The 15,144-nt window shown below is 45.4% G+C and overlaps 1 protein-coding gene across 1 annotated transcript; it reads right to left on the bottom strand.

Moving 5' to 3' along the window:
• Positions 1-14,502: 14,502 nt before the first annotated feature.
• Positions 14,503-14,913, bottom strand: LOC110309950 (tRNA wybutosine-synthesizing protein 5-like). The gene has a single exon (XM_021182695.1). It carries the CDS (start codon positions 14,911-14,913, stop codon positions 14,503-14,505), a length of 411 nt encoding a protein of 136 aa, XP_021038354.1.
• Positions 14,914-15,144: the final 231 nt, after the last annotated feature.

Here is a 15,144-nt window from a genome sequence, read left to right as displayed (position 1 = left end):
AACGAGACAGGGTGCCTCCTTCCTTATACAGTGCAAGGGACACACGGCTTGCTTTTGTTTTCTGCCCTTCCTCCATCTCTTTGGTCCCTTCCTGTGAGCACATCCATCAACAGACATTGTAATGAATTTTATTTATAAACATGGGGGGGGGGGGGAAGCGCCTAACAAAAACATACAAAAGTTTAACCCCATCGCCTCCAGAGCCTCACGTTCTACCACGTGCAGCTCCATGGAGGGAATTACTTCCAATGCTTTTAAATATGACATTCACCGTTTGCTCCCCAATTTTAAGATGCCATACCCTGTGGTTTTACTGGACTCCTTTACGAATGTATTTCTTTCCTACGATGATGAATCAAGACCCTACGGCTCACCAACGCCCCGCCCCTTTTCCTCTGTCGCCGTAGGATGACGTATTCTATGATACCCAGGATGCGCACATGCTCCACTGTTATTTGCACTTTTCTATGTGGTTATCACTTGCATCAGAGATCCAACACAAAGCTCTGCAGAGATTTCTACAGAGAAGACTTTCAAAAGACCAGATATGTAGTTCTGCTCGATGAAAACTTTTCTTGGTTATACATTTATGATTTTTTTTTTTTGAGACAAGATCTCAACTACATAACTTTGACTGCCCTAGAATTTTCTTCGAAGACCAGGCTGACCTATCCCTCTGCCTCTGCCAGCCATGATATTTAAAACGTGCCCCACCGTGCTCGGCTGTATTATGAATGTCTTACTGTGGATAAAAAGGTGTGAAAGTTTGAAGACATGTCCTTCAAGGGGTGATTAAGTTAATTGAGGGTTATTAGGGTGGGGGCCCTGTCTAATCTGACTGGTACCCAGGGAGAGTCGGAGATGTGCCAGAGATATGAGAAAAGGCCTTGGGAGGGCACAGTGAGGTAGATTTCCTAAGAGGGAAGCCAGGTCTGCCTGCTCCAGGCTCCTTGGACTGAGCCACTGATCTCCAAAGCAGCGGAACTGTGGGAGCAGCCCCAGGGGCTCACATGGAGGGCTTGCATGTCAGTGAGCATCCCCAAAGCTCAAGGAGCCGCACTGCCTCGCCTATGACTGGTAAGGCTCACTGAAGCCAGGGCCTTCTCAAGATCAGGCAAGCACTCACCACTGAGCTACATTCCCAGGCCTTCTCCCCATCTTGATATGTGTTGCTGTCTTGTCAAGACCTCAAGTTGGGCTATATACAGCTTTGCCCGCTACAAAATCCTGAATCTCCAATGACCCTGCTGAGACTGCATAATCAGTCTATGTCCGTGTTCTAAATCCTCCCCACATCCTGGCGTCATTTCACATTCCTGCCTGTCTCCAAGCAGCTGGCCGCATCTCCTTGGCCCCTCCCCTCAAAATTTAGGATCTTGCTTCACTCTGTGCACTAAGGAGGCAAAATCAGAAGAAAGGGCTTCCGTAGTCTGCCTCCATTGTGTGCAACCACCCTCCTCCCCACTCACATCGTACCACACACAAGCAACAGGCAACAGTGCAGAGGAGTGAAGCTTTTAGGAGGAGAGGCAGAGCCCTTGTGAATGAATTATCTTGGTTAGTTATGGGGCAGTGCCCCCTCCCCTCGGGCAGGCACGCCCTTCTGCTCTTTTGTCCTGGGATAATGGAGCAGGAAGGCCCGCCCCACACACAGCCCTGTGGTCCCAGACTTTTCAGCCTCAAGAACCAGGAGATAAAAAACAACTTTCAGGAGTTGGTTCTCTCCTTCCACTGGGTTCTGGGGACTGACCTCAGGTCTTCGAGCTTGGCAACAAACACGTTCCTCATCCAGCCAAATTTCTGTTCTATATACATTGCCCAGTGCGGGACCTTCTGTTGTAGGAACACAGCGTGGACCAAGACACTCTCCAGTTCCCCAGGCTAGCCCCTAGCATATCTGTACACCAATGTTGTACTCAGAAATTCTGCTTTTTCCCCCCTACTCCACTGTGTGCGACTACTGCACAATGAAGTAGTGAGCAAAATGGGCACTAATAAATATCACATTCACCATTGATAGGGATGCAGAAATCACCAAAGAACGATACAAAGGGGGAATTAAAGACACTAAAAACAATGCAAACTATTTCAGCTTGCCTATAAGGAAAAACGTACTAAAAAGCTAGTTTTCAGTATTTTACCTTCCCATATTTCTCACACTTTAAAAACGATCCCGAAATGTGAAACATCATCAACTAAAGATGGAATAGTTCAATTTCCGTGCTGGGCACTGCTGTGAAACTGGGAGACATAAGTCTACCATCTGCTTCTGCTCTGGAAAGCTCTTTTCCCTGGCCATTCCCCAAATTAAGTTTCCAGGCTCCTGTTGAAGATCAAGGGTGAGGTGGAGGAGCAGAAGTAGGCATGCCTCTCTCAAGAGCTCAGTATCAAGGGAAGGAAGCCAGGCCTACAACATTCATTAGCTCTGTTCTCCAAGAAGCAAAAAGCTCTGACACTCTACCTGAATGCATGGGCCTCAGAGCCTCTAATCTTGGGGGAAAATATATCTACCTTAACATCAAGCTTCAGTTTGTGCTTACCCAGGGATGACCCCCTGTAGTAGGAACGGCCCCCTCTATGCCAACACCAGGCTGCACGGGTAGAGACAATAAAGGAAGATACCTGCATCCTCTTCTGGCCTCTGAGTGAATGCTCACAAATGCACACACACAAACACACACACACACAGAGAGAGAGAGAGAGAGAGAAGGGGAAAGGGGGAGACAGACAGACACAGACACACAGAGAAATTACTTAGGGAGGGTAAATACAGAAAGCATTAAAGTAGAAGTGCCCTGGGTTTAGTGTTAGAAAATGGAACAGAGAGGGCCAGAGAAAGGGATAACTCAGCCAGAGAGACAGATCACTCCATCATCATCCTTTCTTGTTTGTCTTTCAGATAAGATCTTACTGTACAGCCCCGCTGGCCTGATACTCACCACTGTGTAAATCCAGCTGGCACCAGGCCCATGGCAACCCTCTAGCTTCAAATGTGGGAGTCATCAACTTCTTCATTTAAATGTGTAGCAAGAAGGGCCCTGCCAGATGTGGCTCCTACGTCTTGGCCTTCCCACCTTCAAGGGTATCGCATTTCTGTTTATTATGGCAATCCAGCCTAAGGTATTCTCTGATGGTAGCACAGAATGATTGGAGATGGTCTCAACTGGCTCAGTGTCTACAAGAACCTTCTGAATTTAAGGACCCATGGTAGAGACTAATTGCTCTTAGCAGTCATCAGTCAACAAATTAATGCTGCTAAAGTACAGTCAATTACCCAGTACACATGTAGTCCACCACCATCTGAACTGCCTTGGCCAAATTCTAACTTATGGCTTTCAACAGAATAATTATTTTTGCTCTTTTCTTCCTAGTGTTAAGACACAGAAGGATGGCAGAAAAGAGGGAAAAGGAAAAAGAAAAGGATGGGGGAAGAAGGAGGAGGAAAAGAAGGAGGAAGCAAGCGAGGGAGGACAGAAGAGGGAGTTAAAATGGAAACGGAAAGGAAACTAAGATTTAAAGACAAAGAAAGAAGAAAAATTATTCCAGCATGGCTAACTCGGACTTGCGAGGCTGAGCAGGAAGGCTGCAAGTTTAAGACCTAACTCTATACTCTGAGACGTATCTATAGCAAGTTCATGCCTGCCTGGGAGATCTAATGAGACCCTCAAGAAAAGAGGCTGTGGAGCTAGGGCAGCAGTACAGAGGTGGTGTGTTTGCCTACTACATGGGAGACTCTGGGTCTAACCCTCAGCAACACAAAAAGAAATTACACAGAACTTGTTTTCTACAGACTAAGATGTTTAAAATGGTCTTCTGGTATGCCGCCCCGGCCCTTTAACCTTTGTACAGTTTGTCCTACACCTAAGGACATGCTTAGCATTTTTTGTCATCACGAGACTCATCTCGAATCTTCTATGAAGGTCAGTTTTACATTCATTTCAACCTTTGTTTTCTTCCCGATCAAAATATTTGCTTTGGCTGTGCTATGTGCGAGAGTTCCCAGAAACGTTTCCTTCAGCTGTTGGTAAGTTCGTGAGCTTCCTGTCTTTCACTCTGGGAAGACAATTCAGAAAAGATTGGTTGTAATCTCTTTGTTTTCAGTTTCCTTGCATTTCAAACCAGTTTGCTTTTGCCCGTGAGCCCTCACGTGGTAAGACAGATGCTTGATAAATGCATAGTAATTTGATTTAATTCCTGAAGCATTTGATGAGCTAAACAATATAGTTATATTGGCACAGTTTGCCTCGAATTTCCTTAACCTTGGGTCTGAATGTTTATCACAATCCAGAAAGAACTATATGGCCCTGTGCACAAATGAGTCACTGTACTCTACCCACAAAGGCTTGGAGATAAACATAGCTTAGTGCCAGCAAGTGCAGAACTGTATCCACCCCGAGACCCCCACATTGCCGTCCATTGTGTCTTCCCGATAAATGCATTGTGATTTCCAAATTTCCATTAACTGTCAGATGTACCCAAAGGTGCGCTCTCTGGTTCCAAACCTGCCCAGATTTGTATCATTAAAGGCACAAAGGTGAATTTACTGCTAAATGTTTGAGTAAAAGCAACGGGGTTAAAGGAGGCCTCTTGGTCCTTGTTTCTGCAGAACAGTGGGCTCTTTGTCCTTTCAGAGTCTCTGGGGCTTGGCCCCCGGCCTCTTCTTGGATAACATGTTGCTCTTCGTCTTGCTGGGCAGCTGCCAGGTCTAGTTCTCACCCTCCCCTCCCCCAATAAGTTATTCCCTTTGGGCAGTCCCAATGCAGACATGCATACAGTGACTCCCTGTCCTCAGAAGTCAGGCTTCCAGAACATTCCCTGTCCATTTTGTGAATCTAATACCTGATATAAAATTTCTAATTACAGGCACTCAATTCTCTCTCCTAGGAGATCTGAAGCTTCAAAGGCTGCTGGTTGCCAGACCTTTTCTTCTCCCTGGAAAGCCCTTGCCAAATGGCCACATTTCACTCTGTCTGATCCAGGCTTTTTATCTGTTCTCAAGCAGACAAGGGCAAAACGCTTCATCTGCCGGCTGCTCAGGCAATCCACTTCCAGGATCTGCGTGTTCACACTCCGGAATACCAGTGTGTTGTGCAAATCACTGTAGAGGTATTTCTCAGGCTCCGGCCAAACCACTGAGATGCTTCTCAAACAAACAAACAAACAACAACAACAACAACAAAAACCCTTACAATTTCAAAGAGCCTTGGCACAAGTGAATTCTAGAAGTGTCAGCGGCTTTTCCCTATGGATGTATACTGAACTCGCAGAGCAGTGGATGCAGGGTTCAAGATGGGAAGGGATGAAGTTAGGAGGTGCAAATATCATTTCACAAGAGAAATTTCTGACACATGCATATTTAAATGTTTGCAAAAAAAAAAAAAAAAAAAAAAAAGCTTTTTGGCTTAGGTGTTGTTCTAGGGTGCTGATTAGAAACTTTAGATTCCCAGAAAAAGTGAAGAGTCTATCCAGGCTCTATCACCAAGGACTAAGAAATGACCAAAATCCAAAGAGTCCAAAACTCTGACCTATCCTGTCTATTTTGGGTAATAATGGATATGTTTGGGTTCCTGTATGGCAGGTCCTGCCAGAAGCCTGAGTAGGTTCAAGGTGGCCCCAAGAAATGCAAGGCGAGAAAGGAGGCCATCAGAGCTGTCTCGGCCTGAATCATCAGGAGAAAGGGTCAAAGGCAGAGGTAGAGAGAAGGGTCCTGGGAAATCTCCTGGGCAGGGCGAGCAAACCACTCTGGAGCCTCAGTTGATAGATGTTAGGCTGGATAATTTCCTGCTCTGCATTTCCCTTTGGAAACTGTAAACAGTGGTATGACATAGAGAGTGAGAGAGTAAGCAAAAGCATTCAGACAGACCAAAAGCATGTACACAGGTCTGAGCACAGGCCTTTCTGCTTGTTTAAACCCCCAGCACAGGCAGGGAGTAGCTGTGATCCAGAGGACACTGCCAGAGACCCTGCTGACACAATGGGAGATGACCCAAATGATCCCCACCCTCTACAGCTGACTTTCCAATGGGGAGGCAGAGCTTTAACAAGCCTGTATGAGAGACAGATTTAGTTTATGGTAAATATTATAAAGGGGTGAGGGCCGCCTCAAATGGACAGCCACAGAAACCACCTCTAAGGAGGGCAAAGCTTTGGCTACAAACCAAGGGATGAAAAGGAGAACTCACAAAAGCTCTGAGACACTAAAGACAAGAAGGTCTCTGAAGTCTCTGACAAAAACCGACTCACTGTTGGGTTTGGGGTGGAAGCCGAGAAAACTCACTTCCATTCCAGAAGCTTAAAAATGAAAGTCTATTTTCTGGGGGTCAGGGAGTTGGCTAGTTCAGCATCTGAACCATGTCCCTGAAGGGGGACTGTACAACATTTTTAAAGGATGGGAGCACAAAGCAAGGGGGAGCTGGGGAGAGCAGCTGTGTTATCCAACTGTATTTTGACATTATGGGGTAAGCAAGGGAGCACCCGTTGGAGACTGGGCCATATCCAGGGCACCTGGCTTCCAGGTCCTTAATTCAGTCTCCTAGACTTTGGGCCTGGAGCTCAGGGTGATAAGGGGACAAAGGAGCAGGCCAGCAGCATTCAGTTAATTAAGGAATAACAGGCAAATGGTTATATATGTTTTAGAACTTATGCACCATAGTTTATATAACAACAATAGTCTTTACAAGTTAACAGACAATTGAGAAAGCATTTGTTTGGAGAAGTGGGATTGGTATTTATTCCTAGTCCTGGGAACATGACCTTGTTTGACCTTGTTTGACCTTGTTTGACCCACCAACAGAATGGATGGAAAGTTGTCCTGTGGACTCAGACAACCTGTTTACAACAGAAGATGTTCAGCTATAGGGAAGTCCCCAGCTCCCCTAAGGACTAGGACCTTGAATTTAGTTGGAAAACGAGTTGGCAGTACTTAGAATAAGTTTCTTTTGCTTGTTCTCAACACTTAACCCCAGCTAGGGAGCCATGACAGACCAAAGTACAGATGATATTTTGTAATGCAGCAGGCTCATGCTCTTAACTCCAATTGGCCAACCCTCAGGGCAGTGTTCACTTAGACTCACCTAACTCATGGCGACTTCTCTTCCTCCTCCACATTCTTCTTCTCCTGGTTCTTGTCTGATCACCAAGTCTGGGAATCTTAAACCCCGCCTACATCTCTTCTGCCCAGCTATTGGATGTCAGCATCTTTATTCACCAATCAGAAATAATTTGGGGTCAAGGTCACATAGGGTCTATGGACTCCAGATTTGGAGTTCCCACAATTAGCATTACAATAGAAAGCAAGCCCAACCTCAACAATGGGATTAGAAAGTAGAATGTTCTAAGGCCCAAGTCATGAGGTTCAATGGAGAGTAGTCTTGTAAAGATGTTGAAGTGTCTATATTCTGTGCTGGTAGCAATGGGAAAGTTCCAAAGTACGTGGAAAATGAACTGGGAGATGAAGTTAGAGTAGTCATTAGAAGGCTCTACACTAACACAGGTACAGTGTGATGATTAGACACAAATGAAGAGAAGATTGATTGCCTCTGTAGCCATGGTGATTGCATCTGGTATTCATGGCATTTGCATCTGTATCCACGGATTTAAAAACAAATGTGAAGATTTGTGTATGGTTCTTGTAATCCCAGTGTTGGAAAGGTTGAAACAGGCAGATCCGGAAGTCAAGGCCATCCTTGGCTACTTAGTGAGTTTGAGGCCAGCCAGCCTGGATTAGGAGGAAACATACAAACATGAGCCAGGGCGCTCTCTCTCTCTCTCTCTCTCTCTCTCTCTCTCTCTCTCTCTCTCTCTCTCTCTCTCTCTCACGAAGTTGAGCCAGAAAGGATACACAAACTGAAACTGAAAGATGGACAAGCCATGATTGCCTGGGTAAACCAAATGGAGAAAGAAATCAGCCCAGGAATGTGTAGATACACTAGCAAGAAGAAAGCTACAGTGAGTGCTGTGTAGGGGGAAAGGAGCAGCGGAAAAGAGGCTGTGAGTTCGGCCTATGAGGTGGGGCACTAAGCAGCAGTTGCAGGAGCTGGCAGAGGTCCCTGAAACCTTCCAGGTTCAGTTTCCATAAGGTTTAATGTTACCGTGTATCCTAGTCAAGAGTTACCATGAGTCTCGTCTGTCTTACTGCTCTGCATAAGGGAGTCTCTCTCCTTCTGTGTATAAACTAACTTGATTTTTTTTTCTTTCAATATAAAAACATGAGTAAAACTGTAATAAAGCCGGATGTGGTGGTACAGGCCTTTAATACCAACACTTGGGAAGCAGAGACAGGCAGATCTCCAAGTTTGAGACCAGCCTGGTCTACACAGTGAGTTCCAGGACAGCCAAGGCTAAACAAAGAGTCTTTGTCTCAACAATAGCAAAAACCAGCAGCAGCAACAAAAGTGTAACAATTATGTTTTTATCTGTTGAAACAAGATCTCAATATGTACTCACTATATAGACCAAATTGGCTTTGAACTTGGACTAATCCTGCTTCTGCCTCTCAAGTAGATGACTTTATATAAGCCAGTTCTTCGAGAAGTTAATAAAAACAGCTGGTGTGGTGGCGAATGCCTGTCATCCCAGGACTTGGGACTTAGAAGCATAAGAATCAAGAGTTCAAGGTCATCTTCAAATGCAGATGGTAAATTTAAGGCCAGCCTGGTATACATAAGACCCTGTTTCAAAAAGAATGAAGAGAGTAATATTGCCCTTGGTGGCCTCCCAGGGATGGAAGGTAAACCGTTGCTGCTCAAGACACCAATGCACTCCAGACACAAGAAGCAGAACATTTGAGGGGGATCTAAACAACAAGCCTTCTCCCTGGCTTCCGTAGTACCAGAAGGTACCATACCAGCTGCAAAGCAGGAGAAGCAATAAGTAGTCTGTCCCACTGTGAGGCCTGTGACCCACAACAATGACCAGCTCTGCATGATACTCCTAAAGGGACAACAGTGGCACTCATATCTTGGCAGCTTAACAGGAGGGAATTCATGCCGTGTACTGGAAATCTTTACAACTACCTGAGGCTAGCAAGCCATGAACCTGAGAGGAGAACCTACTAAAGCCACGTTAGACCAGTGTAATTCCTGACGGTATTCTAAGCAGGCACAGTTGTATCCACGGGTGTGTACACCTTTCACCCTCATCATTTGTAACTTCTCTTTGTAACCGATGAAGATCATCACCACAGAAGCCACAAATAGTCAAGGTACAGAGTGTTAGCAATCAGGCACATCCATGGACAGTTGAGAGTGACTCCAAGACAATCAGGCATCTTTTTACAGCCAGCTTTCTAGGGACCCCCCGGAGACAAGACCTCATCACTAGCTGTCACCCCCGTCCCATGTACACTTGTGCATGGCCCCACCGCCCCAATAAAAGTCACGTTCTCAGTCATTGGTTGGCCATTCTTGCAGTCACTGCTCCATCCCCCTTTCCTGCATTTGTTGTAGACAGAATAAATTTGGGGTTGAAAGTGTTGTGGGTGGATTAGTGTCACTGGGGTTACTGCCTGGCTACATAGAGTGGCCTCTATGGATTTCATATCCCCAATGTAGTGAGTCATAGCTAAGGTTACCTCCACTGATTCTTAGGCATGTCCCTCATCCCAGGTCTCTGTCTCATCCTGGAGATGTCCCCCACCTCCTTACCCCCATCAGTTGCAGATTTCCATTCATTTTATGGTCATCTGGCCATCTCTCTGTCCTTCCCCACACCTGATCCTGAACCCCCATTCCTGTCCCCATCCCTCCTCCCTCCCAGTTCCCTCCCTTCATCTGCCTCTTATGGCTATTTTATTAGAAGGAATTCTAAGTGAGACTCAAGCTTCCTCCCTTGGACTTTCCTTCTTGTTTAGCTTCTTTGAGTCTGTGGAGTGTACCATGGTATCTATATTTTATGGCTAATGTCCACTTATAAGTGAGTACATACCATGCATGTCCTCTTCAGACTGGGATACCTCATTCATGGGAGAAGAAGCACCTAGCTACTCAGAGAATTCAAGTGCCAGAGTTTGGGGGGGTACCCAGGGGGACCCCCACGCACTCAGAGGAGAACGAGAAGGGGGAACGGGGAAGGATTGTTGGAGGGGTAACTGGAAGGGAGGCAGTGAGCGGCATGTAAAATGAATAAGTAAAAAATTTAATTTAATTATTTTAAAAGTCACATTCTCCCTTCCCCCACTATCTTCTTTCCTCTCCCACAGGCCACCTCTGTACCCCATCCCCTTTAATAAAAATCCTCCCTCGTGAGACTTGTCCCATGGTGTGACCTAATACCTAGTCCCGCCACAGAGGTCAGCCGATTACAGGGTGCCCAGTCCCAAAGCATATATCGTCAACACAACTCTTAGACCTAAGGCTCAGGGAACATCCTGGAAGATGGGGCAGAAAGACTGTAAGACTGGAATGCTGGCTGTGAGATTGTCTCCTAAAAATCACGGGAAAGCTATAGCCATGATACCTCAACAATATGGCTACCTCGACAAGACCCAGACACTCACACTATGGCTACGCTGACAAGCAAACGGCAATCTCAAGGCGGTCCACCCCTATACAAAGAGCTGCAGAAAACCAACAACTGCTGAGAGAGGGGGTTTCACCTTCCCCAGGAATGAACACCCCTCTCCAAATTGGCTATCTAATACCAAGTGGTCAGACCCAAATCATGTACATACAAGCAACACTAAACAGTCTCAGCAGGTTGTATTTATATAGTTACACACACACACACACTAATAATAATAATAACCAAGAAAAAGAGGCTACAAATTTGAGAGGGCATGAGTTGGGAACATGAGGGGCTGCAGGGAGAGAACACAGGTGAGATTGGAGGAGGAAAGGGAAGCAAGGGAAACAATGTAATTATACTTGAATTAAAATTTTAGAATATTTGTAAAAAATAATATGCACAGAATTCAAGGTAAGACAGATATAATGAAAAATACTAGCTGTCAATCATCATTGGTGTCCACTGTGTATGAAACAAACACCTTTCAAGATGGAAACCACTACACAGTATAAAAGGAGGGGCTTTCCTATGCCAGCCCTGGCTTTGAGTAATGCTGAGGAAACATATTTATTCAAAGCTTCAATGCACTATAGTGGGGCAGCTCCTGAGTTATTCTAACCTGACTATGCTGGCCTGACCGACTTCCCGGCCAACTTACCAACCACATGGCTGTTACCTGCCATCTTAGTCTCTATTGGCTCCCTAGTCTTCACCTGAGACGCTTACAACTCTCCTCTCAGGGCACGGGAGTCCCTCCTTTTCCTCTCTTTCCCAGGTATAGACTAGTCAGCACTTTGTTTAACTGATCAGGAGGTGGTGGAGAACAATGTTTTACAAAATACTGAGTCATATTCAAGTCCAGGCTGCAGCCAGATCTCTGGGCACAGAAATCAGCCCATGAACGCACAGTGCACAAAACCATCTTCCAACAATGCAAAGCAAAAAGTGTCAAGTGGGGGGGGGGAGGGCAGTGAGATGGCGGCTTAGGAAACGAAAAGAACTAAAAGCATTGAGTGGCCATCCTGTCTCATGGATCCATCTTTCAGCAATGTCCTCCCTAGGGAACAACACTGAGCCACAAGGAACCACCACACCAGGGGCGGCAGAACACAAACCCAGAGGCTTGTGACTTAGAAAGAACCAAGGGAAGAAGCTGTCTTGGCTAAGAAATGCTCCTTTCTGGGTGACTGCGATTAAACAATGAGAGTGGAGTGGAATGTGGATGGGAACTCTGAATGGTTCGTGATACTGGACATCAGTGGGTGGAGGTGTAGGAGATGGAGATAAGTTTGATTGGATGGAGCACAGTCCAGGGTCTGCTGTAGGTTCTCCAGGACTTAAGCCCCAGTGAGAAGCACACAGGCCAGAAAGAAAGAAAGAGACAGAGAGAAGAGAGAGGGAGGGAAGGAGGGAAGGAGGGAGGGAGGGAGGGAGGGAGGGAAGAAGGAAAGAAGGAAAGAAGGAAAGAAGGAAAGAAGGAAAGAAGGAAAGAAGGAAAGAAGGAAGGGAAAAGAAAATTTAAACATCATAGTTTAAATGAGCATACAATCTGATGGTTTTTATTAATGTTTATAAATACAGGTCACCCATTGTTTCCCATATATTCCCCTCCCCCATCCCTTTGCCCCGTTATTGCCAGTCCTGTTTCTGACCCCAAATGATTGCTCCTCTGGTTTCATATCGCATGGATTCCTTTACCCTCTGTTTCTCCTCCTCTCTTCTTTTACAATCCCTTTTCTACTTTCATGACCTAAACACACATGCTTAATTTAAATGTAGATTCTGCAGATGAGAGAAAACAGCTGTCCTTCTCAGCCCAGCTTGATTGGCTAAATATAATGAGCTATGCAGTTGGTTCCAGCCACTTTGCTGTGACTATTGTGATTTTATTCTTATTAATGAAAAATTCTGCTGTGTGTGTGTGCATTCTCTTTCTCCGATTTTACATCGGAAGTCCATGCTGGTTCCATTTCCTGCTTACTGTGAGTGGAGCTGAGGTAAATAATGATTTAGAGTCTTTGTGGTATATGTCTAGGAATTACCAGTGTAGCTTGGGCAAATGCTATCTCTGTGTTTAGTTTTTTGAGGAACCCCCATAATGATAACCACAGTGGGTGCTCAAGGCACCAGCTCTGTACAAATGTTTCTTTCTTACACTTTTATGATCATTTGTGTCTTTGGTCTTCCTTTAATATGTTTTGTTTTGTTGAGCCAGAGTTTCTCTGTGTAGCCTTGGCTGTCCTGGAGCTTACTGTCTAGACAAGGCTGATCTCGAACTCCCAGAGATCTACCTGCCTCTGCCTCCCAAGTGATTAAAGGTGTGCTCCACTACCACCAGGCATTCTTTTACCATCTTTTAAAAAATAATTATTTTTAAATTTTGAGCATATGGGGATGAGGGCAGATGCCTTTAGAGGCCAGAAACCTCTGAAGCTAAAATTACTTGTAGATGTGGGTTGCTGGGAACCAAACTCAGGTCCATTGCAAGAAGGAATATGTGTTCTTAGCTGCTGAGCTATCTCCCTAGAGTCCTTTCTTTTTATTTATTTATTTAGTGTGTGTGTGTGTGTGTGTGTGTGTGTGTGTGTGCGCGTGCGCGCACGCGCGTTTTATGTACATCTATGTGTGTAAGTATGCATGCCCAGGCATACATGTGGAAGCCAGAGAAGGAGAACAGGTATCCCTACTCTACCACACTTTGCCCCAGTTCCTGGAGCTATTCTGATAGACAACAGCCCCAACAAGCCCCAATTTCTGCCCCTTCGGGCACATGCAACCATGTGTGGATCTTATATAGGGATTTGAACTCAGTTCCTTATGCTCAACTATTCAGCCACCTAGTCCTTTCTCCCTCTCCCCCTTCCCCTCCCTCTCCTCCCCCCTCCCCTCCTTCTCCCCCTCCCTCTCCCTCTCCCCCTTCCCCTCCCTCTCCCCCCCCCTCTCCCTCTCCCTCTCCCTCCCCCTCCCCTCTCTCTTTTTAACATTTTAAGGATTCTTTATGAGCTTCACATCACTCATCCCAGTCCCACTCACAATCTCCCTGTCCCCTTGTATCTACCCTCCACCCTTGCAAACCCCCCCCCAAAGAAAATAAAAGACAAACAAAAATAAGCACAACAAAACAAAGTATAGAAAACATCTCATGGTGGAAGCTGTAGTGTGCCCCAGTGTGTTCTATAGTATACTTCCCTGGCAACACACCTTCACTTGCAAATAATCACTGCAATGAGTCATTAGTTTGATTCTAGGCCTCTAGCTTTTGGTACACCATTAACAGTGGATCTTTGCTGGGACTCCTCCCAGCTATCATGTTGTTGCTCTATGTCACGGAGATCCTGCAACTTTGGATCAGCAAGACTGGCCCTTTCATGCATTCCAACAGTTCACAGATGATGTAGGTTTGGGGGTGGGCCAATTCCGGGCCCAGGATGAGGGCCTGGGCGGAGGGGTGGGCAGATAACTGAGCTGCTTAGTCCGCCAGCTCTCCCTTATCTGCACCACCACACTGCATAGCATGGTGGCAGGCAGGTCTCTGGGCATCTTTCCCTCTGCTATGTGTGGCATGGCGGCAAACAGGTCTCTGGATGTCTTCCTCCTCCTGTACTGTGTTATATGGTGGCTGACAGGCTTCTCTCTAGATAGATAGGTAAATAGATAGATAGATAGATAGATAGATAGATAGATAGATAGATAGATAGATAGATAAATAGATAGATCGTCAGAATTTTAGTTATTTACATCTTAGAGCTAAAGAATGGTTCCACTAAGATTCTAAATCCATACCAAGTAGAAATCAGATAAGCATCTCCTTTTATACCATAAATTTGAGACTTATTTTTCCTGTTTTAAAAAAAGCATCTTTAAATATTTATATCTGGTTATAGTTTTCAAATACTTGAGCTGAGTTTTATTTATTTTTAATTTTTTACTACATTTAGTTCTTTTTTTTTTCTCTCTCTCTCTCTTGCTATAGGCTTTGTCTTGAATACATGAGACCATTTAGCATGTATAGAAGTCCCTGTATTCCTCTGATAATTCAGCCAGTGTTTTCAAAGCTCTGTCCAAGATCTGCACAGCTCTGGATGCTGCTACAGGATCTCTGTTACCACGGGTATCCGTTGTGTCGTAGGGTTCCCATGGAAGGTGCTTCCGAAAGCTATTCCCTCCCACTACAAACTCCTCAGAGATTACCGTATGGAACCATAAGGCAGGAGTGAGTAGGTCATCACCAGCTTCAAGAGAACACTCATACCTCCTCACCTTAGGAAAGGGTGGGGATTTATCCGGCTCTGGGCTGCCAGCATTCAGCACTTCTGATTTACAACCCGATAAATATAAATGTTGTGCATCTCCAAGACTGAACAGCACAATTTGCTTCTTTCCTGTCACTTGTATGAAAACATGATCCATTACATCACAGTGAGTCCAGCATCAAAATCCAGGTGAACTAATTAGGAAAGCACTGGAAAGGGACTGCTCCTCTTTAAAGAATATGGGAAACAGTATCTCCCTTTAATGATGGAATCCGCCATCTGATATCTACAGCATCTTTCTTCAGGTCTTCTCCACGTGATGGTTAGAAGTACTTCCCATCCTCTGAAATGAATTCTTTATGTGCTTCCTCAGCCACTCTCTGGGCCA

This window comes from Mus caroli, chromosome 14 (assembly GCF_900094665.2).
Source record: "Mus caroli chromosome 14, CAROLI_EIJ_v1.1, whole genome shotgun sequence".
Classification (NCBI taxonomy): domain Eukaryota; kingdom Metazoa; phylum Chordata; class Mammalia; order Rodentia; family Muridae; genus Mus; species Mus caroli.
Note: the sequence above shows the minus strand (reverse complement) of the source record. Positions and strands in the feature narration are given on the sequence as shown.